Here is an 18,859-nt window from a genome sequence, read left to right on the forward strand (position 1 = left end):
TCAATAATAAACAAACATACATTTTTGCCACTGATGGTTGCTGGTTTTGCCATCGATGGCAGAGATTCAATGGTTCTTCGCCATTGATGACTATCAGGTGGCAATGCTCTTTTATTCTTGATGCCAAGAGCATTGATCTTAGCCCCACTCCCAGTTGCCTGCTAAGCCCCTTCTCCCTTCCCTATTTGGCCTGCTCTCTGACATTCTCCACAGCAGGGGTACCCTGTTGAAGGTTGCATACTATTGATTTTAACCACTGATGACACCATCAATAGTGACCATCGATTGTTAATCCATTGATGGCCATCCCTAGTTTACAGTTTAAGATGGTGATCATGGATTATAGGTCCAAGCAAAGAAAGTATAAACTGGAGCAGACCAAAGTACTAAAACATTTATATGATAAAAGTTATTACCACATCCATTACCACTTCAGAACAGCCTCAATGAAAGAATGAATAGAGTTATTGAGATTTCCTAATTATGCTCCAAATGCCCAGAAAATTCAAAAGTAAACAGCACTACCCAAATGTTTATTGTTTTGTAGAGGTTGATTTGCATATGGTCACAAGAGCTATAGTTCTCTAACTATACTTATTAATTTTGGTATGGTGAAATAATAAACCTACTCTACTCTGAGAAGGCTCAACAAGGCCAAAATAAGCTATCTATAAGTGTATAACATGTCTGTTTGGGTAAGGCATTTATTGAAAGGGCTGCTATGTACTGTATATAAAATGAAATTACCCAGAATTCTGTTTTCTCTTTGGAATTTCTGTTTATGAAAACAAAAATGACAATGCAAAGGTCAAAAACATTCATCCTGAAACAGACATTGTTTGTAGGAGTACACTTCTAAGCTTCTTTCAAATCCCGAAATTTCCATTATAACACAATCCACAGAAATGGAATCTCACCTTTGAGAGAATGAATTATAAAGTGATATTGGTAAGTTGAAATATAGGGAATTCTCCATATAACACAAGGAAATCAAAGATACAGTACGTAATACTGTGTTTGAAAATGCACTGTACAGAAGACTTTTGAAGCATTATGCACTCTCTCAAACTGCATTGCAGAGAAATAATGGCAATTATTAATAGTAAATTTAATTTTTATATATTTGGTCAATGGTTAATGTTAAAAACATTTTTAGAGGAAAGAAAAATGTAGTCCAAAATTCTAATCTTAACATGTTTCTTTTGTTAATATGAATTGCTAACAGTGAATAAATTTTTTTTTAAAGTTTTATATTAAGTTATGTTTACATTTTTAATGTAACGGACCTCAACAGTTTGAGAACTAATTAAAGTAACTAAATGTCACATATTCTACTTAGGGAATCATACTTTTGAAACCCAGTCAAGTACATCAGAGTGCCGAAGGAGCTCAGAAATTAATGAGACTTTGGATTCATGAGGTCTATAGAGTGTTCTGTGACAGGCTTGTCAGCAGTCAAGACCGAAAGAAGTTTTTCCAGATAGTAAAGGTAAAGGATGTAAATGTTTTCTATCTTGTTCAATTTATGCAGCATCTTTTAGAGGACTGCTAAATGTAGTTACAAGTAGTAGTAAATAAAGGTTTCATTCTACTATTTTGCAGTTTTACAATCTTTACAATCAGTTTTTCTGAAATACATATAAATGTGTATGTACGTAGTAGTGTATAATTCATCTACAATTTTAGGTTGATGTAATTTATCCCAGAGGCATGCTATTTGTATGCACCGTTACTTAATTTCTTGTATTATGAGTTTCTTTTTACCAGTGTAATTGATACAGGAGGTTAAATAATATATATATATATATATATATATATATATATCAGTACTATTATTTATTATTAATATTATTAGTGTTATTATTATTATTAATAATAATAATAATAATATAAAATAATAATAAAAAATATAATAAAAATAATAATAATGATATAATAGTAATAATAATAAAAAAACTTTAGTTCTTTATAAAGTGATAGCATATTCCAAAATGTAATATTTATTTGTATGTATTTCTTTAAGTAAAATAGTTTCTAGAGTAAAAGGGGGATCAGGCTGATTGATGGTGAAATCAAGTAGTGCTGCATTTTGGGTGGCATATCATTTCACCAAAAGTGGTCTAAAGGTGGGCACACACCTCACTGATATATCTGCAGATTTACTGATCTGCAGATATATCTGCAGTCTGTGCAGAACATATGTTCTGCATACAGACTGCCTGATTCGTCATTACTAATGTCACAACTGGGCAGGCATTTACATGTGCTTGCCTAGTTGAGCTCTTGGGTACATTCATCTCATGGGTACCATCATATTGTGGGTACTATCATGTAAAATTAGAGCTAGGTCTGTGCAGAACCTATATGTTCTGCATACAGACTGCCCAATTCATCGTACTGATGTCACAACTGGGCGGGCATTTACATGTGCTTGCCCAGTTAAACTTGTGGGTACCATCATGCAAAATTATAGCTTGGCGCATTTCATAGCTAGCAGCCTGCACTTGACTGGGCAAGCTGCATGCTGTAATTTACTATGCCCAGCAGTATGCTTACATAAGTGCAGATCATACTATTAACTGCAAGAGCAGATTGATTGTTATAAGGCAGATTAATATACACACATTTGAAAACATTCTCAAAAAGAAAGCCAAAAGTTTCTGCTTTCCTTGAAAATCTTTGCACTGTAAGAAGACAGCTCCAGCATCAGACTCAGAGCAATAATACTCCAAGAAAAAAAGGTAGATTAGGATCCGGTGGGGAAAATGCTTTATATTTATGGAAAGCCTTTTGAGCATCTACAATCCAGACTAGAGACTTAGTTGAATACTGAGGGAGTTTTATGGAGGTTATCATTGATTAACAAAAGAAGTGATGAGAGCTATAATTTTCAAGAAATTTCAAATTAATCTGGAATAATTAACAAATACCATAAATGTTAGATTTAAATTAGTAAGATTTTATACCAGAAGCAGTAGACAAATCCAATAATACCAGAAGCAGTAGACCAGTCCAACAATACCGGAAGCAGTAAACCAATCCAATAATAATAGAAGCAGTAGACCAATACAATAATACCAAAAGCAGGAGACCAATACAAAAATACCAGAATCAGTAGACCAATCCATTAATAACAGAAGAAGCAGAACAATCCAATAATATCGGACACAGTAGACCAATCCAATAATACCAGAAGAAGCAGAACAATCCAATAATATCGGAAGCAGTAGACCAATCCAATAATACCAGAAGCAGAAGACAATCCAATAATACCAGAAGCAGGAGACCAATCCAATAATACCAGAAGCAGGACACCAATCCAATAATACCAGAAGCAGAAGACCAATCCAATAATATCAGAAGCAGTAGACCAATCCAATAATACCAGAAGCAGGAGACCAATCCAATAATACCAGAAACAGTAGACCAATCCACTAATGCCAATAGAAGCAGACCAATCCAATAATACTAGAAGCAGTAGCCCAATCCAATAATACCAGAAGCAGTAGATCAATCGAATAATACCAGAAGCAGTAGACCAATCAAATAATACCAGAAGCAGTAGACCACGGGTTCTCAAACTCGGTCCTCAGGACCCCAAACAATAGATGTGTTCCAGGTCTCCACACAGAATCACAAGTGAGATATTAACTCCACCTGTGGATGTTTTAAAATGTGTCAGTGAGTAATGAATACACCTGTGCACCTGCTGGGTGACCTGCAAAACATGACCTGTGTGGGATCCTGAGGACCGAGTTTGAGACACACTGCAGTAGGGCTATCGAATAATACCAGAAACAGTCTTCTTCTTTTGACATCCTTCTTTAGAAATAACTAGTTGTCTGCAGAACTGCATGTGCTTGTTTTCTCTTTCTCTCTTTCCTCTGTTTCTGTCTTTCCTCCTGTCACTCTTCTGTGCTTCCCACACTTTTTTTCTCCTCCTCTTTCTCCCACTCTTACTACATCTTTCTCTCCCCCTCACATGTCTATTTCTCTTATCAACATTTTATTATATTGATTATCCTTAACATTACCTTTTTTTTCTTTTCATCTTTACTATAGTACATTTTGGGGTCAAGGCATTCATGGGCACAATAATAATGTCTGCCCCCTCTGCCTACTTTTATTATTTTCATTGTTTGGTTATAAGACCTCATTTGATGATTGGCAACTCAATGTACTACTACTACTACTACTACTACTTATGACATTTTATTTATAACCATGTACACATATATAGTTATACTAAGTAGGACAGATTACAGGGACAGTCTGTGCATGTCTTACCCATTTACATTCCACTCAAGATAGTGTACGGTACATTAGAGTGGCAATATTTTGCAGTCACTGGTAAATATCAGACTGACAGTACTAAAACAAGCCTCTGTCCCATCCTTCAACAATTGGCGAGCCTAGGCACGTGCATAATGGGAAATTCAACACTGGTCCTCACCTTTTCTCTTCTAGAGTGCTATTTCTTTCTGTAAATGGCAGGTGTATCCCCGTGTGCCTTTTTCCTTTCTTCTACACTGTTATACAGTTGTGGATAATAATGTGATGGTGTCATTGTTTGATTTTCAAAAATGTTTTAAGACAGAAGGTGTATATTATGCCAGAACTGTCTGTAACATCACTGACACTGTTAGGATGGCATCATTATTATCAGTCTTCTGCAAAAAAACAAGAGATCCAAGATATCTTTAAGCATTTTATTAATGAAGTTACGTAACCCAAAAACATGACAGTATTCTTAGACGATCATATCAACTTGGATGCATTTTACATAATAACACAGGCAGAACATGTTTCCAAAAGCAAGACAGTTTTGTGTATATGCTGAGCTGGATGCATCTCAAAATGTTTTCAGTTCTATAGCATATGGAAGGTTAAACCTGGAAAAACAATAGCCTTTGTGTGCTTTCTACCATGAGATGTGGTTTTGAAATTGTTAGTACTAAATATTATCGCATTACCAATTTGTACATAATGAAATACTGTAATTAAGTATCATATACATAAGATAGAGTATAGTTTGGACAGTGTTATAAATAAATACAAAAGTCCCATTTACTGTACCAAGTAAAATAAACAAAATAAAAGATAAATATACAAATGCCATGTAATTATATACAAATATCCAATATCTTCCCTTTAAAAATCAAGTGAAATTATTCTTATCAGCTCTTACCACACTGCTGTGTCCAGTGTCTAAATTGTCCTTTAGATGGTCTCACGTGCCCCTTACTTGATATCTGGCTTCACTGCATGCCTCATATATGCCATCAGACATCCCCACATACTCCTTACATGCCCTCGAATATCCCAACATGCCCCTTACATGCCATCACATCCACACATGACCCTTACATGCACACACATCTTTTGCATGCCCTTACAGATCCACACATGCCAAAAGTCAATTTTTATAAGCAATCAGACCTGCCCCACATGCTATTAAAACCTCGCAGTCTTATCAGATCTCCCACATATGCCCATCAGAAATCACACAAATGCCATCAGAAACCCTACACATGCATTCATGCCTCCATTACTGCCAGCTTAACCCTGACCACCTTTTTAGCAGCCTGCTTCTTTTTCCTTATTATTTTTTTTACCTGGAACATTAACTGTGATCTATTATCATCTGTAGCACATCTCAGAGCTGCCTATCCTCCTCCAAGCTTCTAAAACATTTTCAGATAATACCCAGACCAATATGGAGCACTTGGAGCTGGGTGATACTTGCTTACATAGAATTTTGGCTCTCTGTGGGGCACCGTTCACACACACAACAATCAATGGCATCCTTTCAGAAAAATTACACCTTTCTCATGGGAAACACCAGGACTGCACACTGATTTTTGGTACTTGCGGTTTGCAGGCAGAGTCTGACAAGAGCCATTAGATCTAACATAAGTATCTATTGGAGGTGCATATGTGCCACATATTCCAGCATATCCCTCTTTGTGGATGAACTGTAAACCATAATAATGAACCTTACAATGGCACTGTCTAACCTAATGTATAACAGATTTGGCTGCCTCTCAAAATTCAAAACAACTTAAAGTCCCTAATGACACAGTGGTTACCTCGCAACACTTATTTCTGCATAAGTGGTATTCTTTCCATATTAAATATCTGAGCATTCTTGTCCTCACATAATTTTTCAAGGCTTGGTAAATCAAAAAATATACATATTAATATCCTACCTAGGGTGTTATAAATACTTAAAAATGTTCCTTTGGAAAGCCCATTAGTTTCCCTGGTTGACTTAATACCATATGTAAATTTGTGTGGTATGGGAGGAAACCTCGATTTAAACATATGGTGCTATTTAAACATAAGCATCAGGAAGGCAAACAAATCCCAATGATACCACCAGGCAATTGCCCATAGCGGAATCCTTGATTATACCAGAGTATATGGACACAATGTATGGCAATAGAAACTATATGCTTTCCTATTCCTATCACCTATAAATATATCTCTCAAAATTCTTGAATATATATATGGGTTGGGTATGGATTGCTGGCGGTCGGGATGCCGCTGGTCAGAATACTGACAGCAGAATCCCGACAGTCAGAATCCCAACATTCATAGGTAAGTATGCTAGCACTAACTCTAACCCCTACCCTAACCCTTCCTTCTCGGTGACTAAACCTAACCTCCCTCCCTAGTGCCTAAGCCTAACCTCCCCCTTCCCGCACCCTAAACTGAACACTCCCTCCCCGGTGCCTTAACCTAACCTCCTCCTCCCCACACCCTCAATCTAACCATCCCTCCTTGATGCCTAACCCTCCCCCTAGAGCCTAACCCTAACCCCGCACCCTAACCCTCCCTTAACTGACGATACTTACCTTCGGGATTCCGGTGGTCGGTTTACCGGTGCCGGGATCCTGAAGCTGTCGGGATTTTGGTGCCAGTATATAGATTATCCCATATATATATATGCATTTCAATTCGCCAACCCACCCCTGCACCTCTAGAGGGCATCTACATGACTTAGTGACTATGGTTGTATTTATGATAAAGTGAACTTCATTATTTATTTGTATAAAAATATTTGAATTATTTTATTAAAGCATAGAGCCATGTTTGTCTTTGAAATGATCTGTTTTACATCCCCACAGTATGTCACAGAAAAAAACAAACCTCTTCATTTTCTTTTTTTGAATATTTCTGCTTCTATCACACACATTTTAATGGCCTTATCAGCTGTGTGTAGGAGTTAGGTATTTTACTGTCTAAATGACAGGATGAAAAGGTTGAAGCACACAATAGATGCAGCAGAAATGTATTTATTATTGCTCATGGCATGTGACCTTTAAGTTGAAATGAAAACCCCCCTCTGGTTTACTATTTTATGTGGCTTAAAAAAACCTGATAAACCCAGGCTGTTTTTAACCTTTGGGTTATTAAGTTTTATGAGACTCTTAAAAGAGGTGCAAGTCGAACTTAAAACATCAGACTAATACTTAACATTTAGAAAACACTTAGGTTTAGGGAACTCAACTCAATGTTCTTAGTGTCACTAGTTACATGACAGTATACAAAATTTTAATACGGACACATAAATTAGAATTCAAATAATATTCCTAATTGTTGCCTCCTATATTTTCACCACAAATACATTGCTCCCATGTTTCAATGTAGTTACATTTTAGTTAAATCAAATAAATATATTTGGAACACATTGGTATCTGTATGTAACACTAATTTATTGTTTATAAAATAGAGGGACTCCAACTGACACCTTCATTGTAAACACCATATGTAAAATAGGGGAAATTGGCAGCCTGCAGATTAAGGAATTTAGTGTAATAAGCAAGGAGAGGAAGTGGGAGGGGAAAAAGGAAATGGGGGTTTTCTGGAATAGGGATTCCACACAGGTTTAAAGAAATTCCTAAGTGGTCTAGGAAGATCTACAGTATACACATATAGCAGAAACAATATGGCTAACAATTTAATAGAAATTCTAAGGAAAATCTTAAACCAATGAAAAACAAAGGCGGTGCACCCTAGAACTTTTGTGGGGGCTCGGTTTATGAGAAGAATTGTATGTTATAATGTATTGTAAAGGTTACTTCATGGATAATAAATAATTACCATAAAATTATGGTGGGAAATATTCCGTTGTCAGTGAACAGAGATGCCCCTCACCAAATCAAGACAAAAAAAGTAAAGATCAAATAATTGATCTCAATGGTCCGAACAAACAAGAAAAATATATTGTGTATTTTATTTTGTACTAAATGAGGTATAAATAAATAACAATACTTATGTAACAATAAGGCAAAAATATTAAATATAGCAATGTACAATATTAGTCTTATAAAAAAACAGATAATTTGTGTATCAACTACTTGAAATGGATAATCTCTATTGGATCCTCCAAAAATTCCAAAAATCATCTGTAATGTTTGTTCGCAGTAGATCAAAACCAACCTAACTAGCTCTGGTACAGTGATTAGGCAAAGCTCAGGAAGTCATATATGCAGTTTTGTAGTCAAAGGCATGTCATTCCATTGTGGCAGTTTGGTATGACTCTATTACCCCTATCTAGGTTTAAATGTTAGGGATTCAAATAACATAGGCCATTTAGTATCATATTTATCACGCTTTCACCTATATTACTTAAATCCTATTAAGGTTATTGAGTGCAATCATTAATGAGCAGAATTACTGCTCTTATTCTGCACTTGAGCTATGCATAGCCACTAACATTTGTACACAGTTGGGAATATGCAAAAAAAAGAGTAATTTATCAAATGCTGTAAAATCCCCCAAAATGGTCTCTATTAAGCAGATGTCTCTGTATATAGGATAGAATAGAAAGTAAGGGACAAGGTGGTATCTCACAGTGGGACTGCTGTCCTGCCGTTTACACAAGCATTGGATGGCTAATGAGTGTTCACTGTGGGAACACTGCGATAGAAAAAAGGTTGGAGACACTTCTGTCTGCTAGAAATCCACAGTGAGCCCTGTTGCTGCGAGCAATGCAGGGAAATTGCTGTAGTGCAGATGAGAGAGCATCTCAGTGGTAAGGAGATGATACTCTAAGCACTGTGTGGTCTGCAAGTAATGTGAGGCATCTGATCCCCACAGACCTGGTCAGACTTGTTGAATGACGCTCGTTTCGGCTGTCCAAATGGAGGCTTATTATCATTCAGGCCTGTGATTGTCTCATAGATTGTGACATTTATGCTGGTGGTTAGCCAATCAGAAGTGTTCACACAGTGTGGCCACATACATTCGAGTAAGACGGATCACTCAACTGACCGATAAAGTTAACATCCAGCTGGTAGAAACAGCAATCCCACTGTGCTGCCGGAGGGCTTATTGATAACAGCACATTAGATCCGTTTATCCAAGGAAGTGATATTTTCTGGTATGCAAACTATGCGTGAACACTTGTTTTAGGCTACAATATAGCCACGTTATTTTTGCTACAAACAGTAGCGGATTATCACAGGACATTCCTTTTTTACAGATACTGTATACTTTGTATTTATTATTTTTCAATAATATGGACACACTTTTTTAGTTCTCTAAGTGACAATATCCTGCACATTGTTGCGGTTTTGGATCCATCAACTCTAGATGAAGTTTGTGAACAGTGTTTTTTAACTGTATGTACTACCTATATTCACATAGATTCTCTATCTTTTATTACCTGTTATGAGAGACATTTTACTGGCTTTGTAATATGTCCTTTGAAATGTATTAGAGTATAATTACACCATTTTGATGAACGTATATTAAATAATTATAATATACATATTTTCATTTATTGCATGGTCTATGTGTTTGCAGCGCTTTTCCACCTCTTTATTTCTGTATATCTTGTTGTTGGGAAGAGTGCCAATATTCCCAAGTGGTGAGCAGCTGACTACACTTTTTTTGACTTGATTAGTGCTTTCTTGGCATCTGGTATATATACCTTTGTTTGTATGTTAAGATTATGACTAATGTATTAGATAATAAAACATAAAGCATAAATTGCATGTATGCATTTCTTAGTTAGTGTATCTTATAGTCAATATATAGTATTGTAATTGATTGAACCAATCACAGTAGCTGGTCCAAAGTATAGTAGTCTAGAAGATGAGTAATACATTTATTTGATGCTTATTGCTAGGCTATTAACTCTGTATAATTAACCAAACTATTTTCTCAAAGAGGAGTAAGAACTGATATTGAAGGGGGTTTGGGCTATTGTCCAGGAGCATATACAAAATTCTGTTCACTTTTGGAGTAAATGAGTAAAGATATATTAGAACATAGGGGTGCTAATGTGACTGTGACACATATCATTTTTTTAGGGATAAAGGAATTATATATTCTTAATAAAGTTGTGGTAAGTTTTATGTTGTATATACCAGTATATTAATAGGGCATTAAGGTAAGATAGGATTACAGAAAAAATTGCAAAAAAAGTTTATATTTAGTCAAATTTCATATTGTGTAAACTCATGTTGTAAATAACGTGAAATGTGAAAAATTACAACAAAGAGACATACAGTATTATAGGATTAGAAAATATGATATTTTAAAAGTAGACAAACATTCTTTAGTATAGTGGACAATCAGAAAAATTAGTGAATAGCTTTGTGGAAAGGTGTGTGTATTTATACAATGGGCCTCATTTATATCAATGAGTTTTATCACTCAAAATAAGTGATAAAACTCGCTGCATATGATAAATGGTGCTCCAGCCAATCAGCTCCCAACTTTCATCTGTTTGAAAAATGTCAGTTGGGAGATGACTGGTTGGAGTACCATTTATCATATGCTCATATTTAGTGATAAAACTCATTGATAAATGAGGCCAGTGCGGAATCATAATGTTGGTGAAGAGTTAGACAAAATAGGTACAAATTGGTAATTTGCTTGGATGTACTGTATGTGTATCAAAATTGATAGTAAGATTAATAGACATGAGGTTATGGGGAAAGAAGGAAAGAGAAAAAATTACTAGATAAAATAATTAGGCAATAAGAAAAATGCCATAACTTATATGTTCATTGAGTCCGTGTGGTGAAAGTGTGGTGCTCCCAGTTTAAATGTCCATGCACTCTCTTTCTGTCGTACTGTCTCCTCCTCTTACTCCTAAATGAACTCTTTCAAGTCCAAAAATCTAAAGATCTTTGTAGGTATTTTCATGCTCAACAAAAATTGTGTTTGTCAAGATATATAGCTGCGTTCCTTATTGATCCAATGTGTTCCAGAGCTCTTTGTTTTAACATCTTAGTGGTTTTTCCAGCATATTTTAAATTGCATGTGTATGTTATACACTTTCCATAGCTTGACAGTAAATTAATTGTTTGATCTCAAGATTGTTTCCATATATGTCCTGCACTGAATATTTCTTTACAATGTGTTCGCAGATCTTACAAGACCAACATGGGTATGTACCAGTTCTGAGTGGTATCTTTGGTGGTACTCGTGTGTAATGACTTTTTACCAATTTGTCCTTAAGCTTAGGTGCTCTTCTCAAGCTCATGGAAACTTGTTTATTGAGTTTGGAAGACAGATATGAATCGGATAATAAAATTGGTCAATATTACAAAATTATGTTTTTTGATCTGTTTCAATTCTTTACAGTAGTCTCTAACAAAAAGTACTGTTATCTTGTTGCTATTTTTAATTGTTTCTTAAAAATCAGCATCTCTCTCTGTATTTTCTTAGTTGTATTCTTTGCTAATTTGATGAATCTTGGGCTGTAACCTCTCTTTCAATCTTAATGATAGTTCTTTACTTTTCTCATTAAAAGATAGTTCATCCAAACAATTTCTTCTAAGACGTAAAAATTTGCCTTTAGGAATGTTAGTAATGGTTGGTGGGAAGTCTGAGCTTGACTGATGTAATAAGCTGTTAGTTGCTGTATTTTTTCTATACAGCTCAGTAGCCAAAGCATTGTTAACATCTCTATAGATCCGAAGATTGTTCTTGTCATCTTCATATGTGAATTTTAAGTTGAATCGGTTGTTATTCAACTGTTAATTGAAAGAGGTCAATGTTGTCAAATCTCCATCCCAGATGATAAGGACATTGTTGATAGAGCCAGGTACTGATATTTTAGTCAGGTGTTCTTTTTCTTTGTGGAAGACAATTTCATGCTCCCACCATGTTAGCATATGTGGGGGCACAAGCTGCCCTTATTGCTGTCCTCATCACTTAGATGTAATACCTATCATCAAATGTAAAACAATTATGGGGTAACACAAAGTGTAGTAATTCATGGATGAAGTACAAAGCTTTTTAGGTATTGAGAATCTTAAAGTTCAATGTTGTATATCTTTCATAAGTCATCCATGGTATCCTATACATATGAAGGTAAACCTAAGACATAGGCCCTCATTCAGAGCCGTTCGCTATTTGCGGTCGTTCGTTCAAAAACAAGGGGTGGCTATTCAAATGATCCGTTCGCAAATTGTAGTCTGTTCACACCTCTAAGTCTGAACGAGCGAGCAAAACATACGCTCGTTTATTTGATAAAAACGCCCCCTGGCCGCTCGCACCATACGTCATGTCCGCTATTTATTTGATTAATCGAGTACATCGTACAGCGTATGAACTGCTCGCTATTCTTGTGGTTGGTTTTTTCAACCGCTATTTTGCGAGCAGTTCTGAGTTTAAAAAAACCAAGTGACGTGGTCAATGACGCTGCTGGATTAATTATGCACACCCTTAAAACGCCCGTTTTGACCTTTAAGCACGCCTGCGTTCGAATTCCACTCCCCCCTTTTCAAGCACCTTCCCCTGTTACCACCCACATACGCCTCATTCTGTCACTCAAAATAGCAGGCACTCGCTATATAGCGTACAAACGATTTTTGGCCGCACTGACTGGTTCGCGCATGCGTACTAAAAACCGTACGCATGCGCAGATGTGCAAACATCGCTCGGAATGAGCGTACTGCCGCTAACGAGCGGCTCTGAATGAGGGCCATAGTCTATAAGATGGATGTCACAAAAATTATTGTTTTTTTCTAATAGGCCATTCATACCAGACACAATAGGCCTCCCTGGTGGGTCCTTTTGGTTTTTATGTATCTTAAGGAGCAGATAGAGAGTCGTAATTTTTGGATTTGTAACCATTAGAAAGCTATGTTCCTGTTGGTAATTACACCATTTTAAAGCTTTGTAAATAATCCTGGTATATTTAATGAGAAAATTGTCAATGGGTCAAATGGAGATTTGTGGAAACATGTTGTGTTGTTTAGTTATTTGTAAGCCTCTTTAGTGTTTTTACCTTTAGGCCAAAGAACAATTCTACTGCCTTCATCGGATTATATTATCACAGTGTTGTCCCAGTTTTGGATTTCTTTTACAGCTCTTTTTTCACCTGGTTTGAGATTATCTTGTTTTTCATGTGTGTTGTGCTATGGTATCTAGATCTTTTGGAACCATATTCTTAAAGAAAAATTTACCTCAGGGCATATACTATCCTGTGGCATTAAAGTGGATTTCTATTTGCAAATAGATATTTTTTTCTCCTCGTGAGTTATTGGAGAGTAATTGTCCAGTTCTTCTATGGTTGAGAGTGCCTCTTGTTCTTCCTAAAAAGGTTGACATTTTTGGTTTCTCCATAGTGGAAGCTACTTGAGAGATGGATCATGGGTTTCTGTGTCAATATTGGCATCTAACATTATTTTTGTTTTGTTTCTGTTTTTGTTTCCTTCCAAACATACGTAAGTTTTCTTCTCATCAGAATCTACAGAAACAATTTGTTGGTGAAAAAGAGAGGCCTTTTGATAGGAAATTTATTTGATCTTGGTTTATGGTATGTTCTGAAAGACTAATAATTTTGAGGTTGGTTTCTAGTGATCTTTCCTTGTTCTTGTCCAGTGTCCCAGTGGGGAGGGGGATTCCCTTAATTGTTGATTTTTTTTTCTCTTTGATTACCCTTCTCATCTTCCTTTTGGCCCCGCCTCTCCCCTAAAAAAGTAGATACATGGCTGTGTTGTGTAGAGGATGAGAGTGTACAATTGTATACCTGCTGGTCTTTGGTACCCAACGATTCTGCCTCCGTAGAGGTATATTGATCTGTATACTGTTTGATTTTTTTTTTTTTGCATTCAATAATTGTTTTATTGTAGATATCCAGATCTTTTTTGTTTTGTTTCTGAAAATGTTGATCTTTTCAAACATTTCCAATTTTTGATCCACTGTTTCTATATCTTTCTCACATGTCTCTAAAATAAGGTGATTATGTTTAATTAGTATGCTGATTAACTCCTGTGAATATTTAGTATTTTTTTTTAGATTTTCTGAAACTAGTTCAAAAGTCAAGAATATATAGGGTCTGAAATCTCTAGGTGAAATTTTTAATTTGCAGAAATTCTCAAGGCTTGTAAGGTCCCAATATACCCTTTTTGTTTTGTAAAAAAAAATATTTATTTATAGAAATCTTATTTCCAGCTTCTAGACAGTTTGGTGTCATTAGAATTCCCAGAAAAAAATATTCTCAAAGTCCTCTGTTATATGTTTGCTTAGCAATTCAGCTAAGATTGAATATTGTCATAATTATGGAGCAACACAGGTAGTGTCGCGAAGTGTAATTTTTAATGTCCTGGAAAACAATGTGTTTTATCCATACATGTACACTGTATCAGAATCTAAGAGACCTCAATAATTTGCTCAGTGTAATAAGAAAGGAGAGGAAGTGGGAGGGGAAAAGGGAAATGGGGGTTTTCGGAGAAGGTATTCCACACAGGATTAAAGACATTCCTAAGTGGTCCAGGAAGATCTACAGTATATACATATAGCAGAAATTGTATGGCAACAATATAATAGAGATTGTATGTTTTTCTTTTTTTGTCTTGATTTGATGATGGACATCTCTGTCCACTCACAAGGAAATATCTCCCACTGTTATTTTAAGATAATTAATAAAAACATATTTTTATCTTTCAAATAAGCTTTACAATACATTATAACATACAATTCTTCTCATAAGCATGCCCACACAAGAGTTTTTCTTATTCTTTTTTGCAATCTGCAAAAATAAAATCTGTGTGTAAATTAAGGAACTTCCCAAGGTAGTCTCAAGGTGCAATATTAGATATTTTTGTGTTATTCTCCAGCGCTGAAGAGGGAACTCCTATAGGAGGTTTGATGGTTGCCCTAATGTATGAACCCTGGAATATTGAGGGCTCTGAATGAGGTCAATAGCAAATTACTTTAAAAGAAAGTATTTTTAAAGTAATTCACCATTGCCCTCATTCAGAGCCCACAATATTCCAGAATACGTAGATTTAAACCTCCTCTAGGGGTACCCTCTTCAGTGCTGGAGAATAACATAAAAATATATATTTTCTGATGACATGCTTTATTTGCTACTATTAGGTACAGCTGTACTCCTTGATCACTATCATTTAACATTTCATTGCCCACAATGCATATCAAATAAAAATTCTTAAATCATAAAAAAATATTAATAGTGTTTATTTTCAATGTCTTTTTGATGATTGGAAATGAAATGCAGTGGAAACTGCATAGAGTCATATATATTTACATTTGTAGGCCATGTTCTATCTGTTCAGCAGTGCTGAATAAATAATGTTGTTTGGAGTGGTAACTCTTGGCCCAGGGCTAAATGATCAAACCTTCCCCATTATATCTTACTGATACATTTACGCCTTGTCAAGAGATAAAATTATTTTTTGGTTATGGGGGTGCTGTATATTTATTCCAATGAACTTGGGCTTTTGAGCTGTCTATTGTAGAGTGTTTATGAATATTCTGTATTGTACTTGGGGTGTTTTCTTCTATATACACCAATGAATTTTAAATGTTATGGTGGGTGATTGAGCATGAAAAAGGTGTGTGGAATGGGTGTGAGCACAACCGAGACAGATGCTTTTGTACTTTTAATCCACCATCACTGTAGAGTAAAATCACAGCTTCTACAGCATATATATCTCATTTGTCTGGACCTAACAAATTCAATGTACAGCTTAACCCTGCAGAATCTTAACATTTTCAGTTTCTTAGTGAATAAATTAAGTGCAATTGCAATGTAAATAGATATTTAGTAAATACCTACTTCTCCCAAATATAAGGTAGGTAATGCAGATTTATATAAGAATTTCCAGGCTATTGCTCATTTGAGGCAATTGTGTATTTTATTTTTCACCTAACTTGTCTCTCTATGGAGAGCTTGCTGAATAAATTCATTCTGAAGCTCTTTAACAGCATTTTACTCTTTATCTTTGTCGGCATTATATTTAAAACAATAGTGCGGTATGCAAAGCTTTAAGTATTGTAACATTTAGTGGCTGTTTTTTCCTTTTGAATACATTGTTCCTGTTTTCAATCTACTGCTAAATCGTAGTTAAAGCCATGTATCTGATTTCTCTAGCGGATAACTATTTCTTTGTTTTTATATTCACAATCCCAGTTCTTCAATCCCAGTGTCGTTTTAATTGTGCTCGTAATGAAGCGAATCAGAAAAACTTCAACTGAAGAACAAATTCTGCATTAGAATTTTTGAAAATTTTGAATCAACCATATATTTATATTCTGAGTTTTCACACTCTAGCCGCAGCCACCATACACAGTGTTTATGTTTTACTGTTTATATGTACAGAAAATCCCATTGTGAATTTTGCAAATAATGGCTTGTTTGAATTTTTGATTTATGCTAAACTAACAATATGTTAACAGTAATATGTACACTCTTAGGGGTCTATTTACTAAGCCTTCAATACAGATAAAATTAACGGAGATAAAGCACCAACCAACCAGCTCCTAACTGTCATTTTTCAAACAGCCTGTGACATGGTTACGAGTTAGGAGCTGATTCGCTAGCACTTTATCTCTGTTCACTTTATCTCCATCCATGGCTTAGTAAATAGACCCCTTATTTTGCTACCAAACTATGCATTTCCCTGCTATTCATGTTCACACTGTCCCAAGCCCTCAAATATTTAAAGTCTCTTATTAAAGCTTACCCTGCTTCCAAGTATACTACATTCACTAACCTATCCTAGCTCCAGCCCCACTCTGAGCTGCATGGACAAACAACTTTGGTCTAAGCTTTTACCTTTGCCCACTAGATTGTAAAGCTATCATGAGCAGGCATTCTTACCTCAAGCTAGCTTTCATGTAGTTTGAATTGTAAGTTTTATTTATGTTCTGGCACTGATGAGCACTGTGATTTCTTATAAATCTGATAATAATAATCTGTAAGTGTATGCTGCAAAGAACAGTGATTTCTAGAGCATTCCCGCTGTTTACATATTAGTCTAAAATTAGAGAAGGGGTCAGTTACTAACAATGGCGGTTTTTACCCACAGGGACTGCCTAGGCAGTGGCAGTGACTTCTCATTGGAAGTGCTCCCTGCTAATCACAGCCAAACAGGCAGTCCCAGGGGAGTTTTTTCTTCTCCCCCCATCCCCCGAGACTGCCAGTTCAGACTGCCATAGCATAGAGAGTGCTTCCCACAAGAAGCCACTCCACTGCTATTATGCTATTACAGCTGCCTTTACCAGCTTCTAGTGACTGCGGCCAATGTCGGTCCCTAGAAGCCGTCCAGTTTGCTAATTTGTGTGCATGCACAGAATTGCGATTCTGAGGTTGATGCAGACAGTTATCTGTAGAGGACAGGGAATCAGTATGATTCGATTCGGTTCGATTCCCGGCAGCGCCTGGCCGACAAAAGCAGAGTTCCCGGCAGCATAAGCCAACTGCGCTGGAAATCCCGATCGTCGCTAAGGTAACTAACTAAGGATAAACTAACCTAACCCTCCTTAGGGGTGCCTAACCCTAACCTCCCCCCTCTAAGTGCCTAACCCTAACCCCCCCTTCCCCGCTGCCTAAACCTAAGTCCCCCGGGGGTGCCTAACCCTAAGTCCCCCCCCCTAGCATAACCCTAACCCTCCCGGGGGGTGCCTAACCCTAAGTCCCCCCGGGTGCCCTTAACCTAACCCTCCCCCCAGGGCTGTCTGCTCACGGCGCCCAGCATCCCTTCGATCGGGATGCCGGGCGGCGGTCTCCCGGCGTCGGGGAAATGACAAGCGTCTGGATATAGATGCCAGTCATTTATCCCACGCCGGGATAAAGGAGCCGGGAAGCCGGCTGTCAGGATTCCGGCAGCCGGCTTCCCGATTGTACACGGCGGACAGTGCTACGATTGGCATCAGGCCTAGATTTGCAGAAAGGCCACAAAGGAACAGGTCAACAGACTTGTAAGGATATCAGGGTAATATTTAAGTTTGTTGCAATTAAATAACTTTCCATTTTCTTCTTCTGTATTTGTGGATCTTTTGTGTTTCTTCCTGGCTGTGAGACTGGGTATGCTGAGCCACATATTCCTGACAGCATAAACAAATAATTTTACTAGTAATATGTTTATTTTACCAGTAAAACTAAATATAATGGATGGAAGTTCTGCATCAAAGAGGAAATAAGAGGGGAGAAACCAAGGTGGCCTAGAGTTATGAGAAATGCAACCTACTGCAGCAGCCATAATTTCCCAGACTGTGTATTCATTTATTTTTCACAGAACTCATTCAGAGCCCTCGCTAGATGCGATCGCTCGCATCCAGCGTATGCAAATTTTACAAAGTGACGCCATGGGAAGCGATCGCTCACCAAGGCATAAGCACACCCACTTTAGCTGTGCGAGCGATCGCTCTGTGTATGCTGACACCCATTAGACTATGTAGAGACGTCCACTAGCGCACATCATCTCCAGGAAGTGTATGAAAAAATTGGTACATCAAGCACCATCGGTAGCAATCGCAGCGCTTGTGGTTGCCTTACCATGCCGCAAGCACTGCGAGGACTTCAGTGTCAAAAATAGGCATGTGACGTGTACTATGACGCTGTCTGTTAATTATGCATGCCATA

General features: G+C 36.8%; 1 protein-coding gene across 1 annotated transcript in view; it reads left to right on the forward strand.

Moving 5' to 3' along the window:
* The window catches only part of LOC148538322 (dynein axonemal heavy chain 3-like), a 1,025,530-nt gene that overhangs the window by 598,812 nt on the left and 407,859 nt on the right, over nucleotides 1-18,859 (forward strand). The window contains exon 31 of the mRNA XM_088455384.1: nucleotides 1,340-1,489. Within this exon, the coding sequence (XP_088311510.1) occupies nucleotides 1,340-1,489 (150 nt within the window). The remainder of the gene's footprint in view (nucleotides 1-1,339; nucleotides 1,490-18,859) is intronic.

Source organism: Taudactylus pleione, unplaced genomic scaffold, assembly GCF_031769625.1.
Source record: "Taudactylus pleione unplaced genomic scaffold, aTauple2 ptg000040l, whole genome shotgun sequence".
Classification (NCBI taxonomy): Eukaryota; Metazoa; Chordata; class Amphibia; order Anura; family Myobatrachidae; genus Taudactylus; species Taudactylus pleione.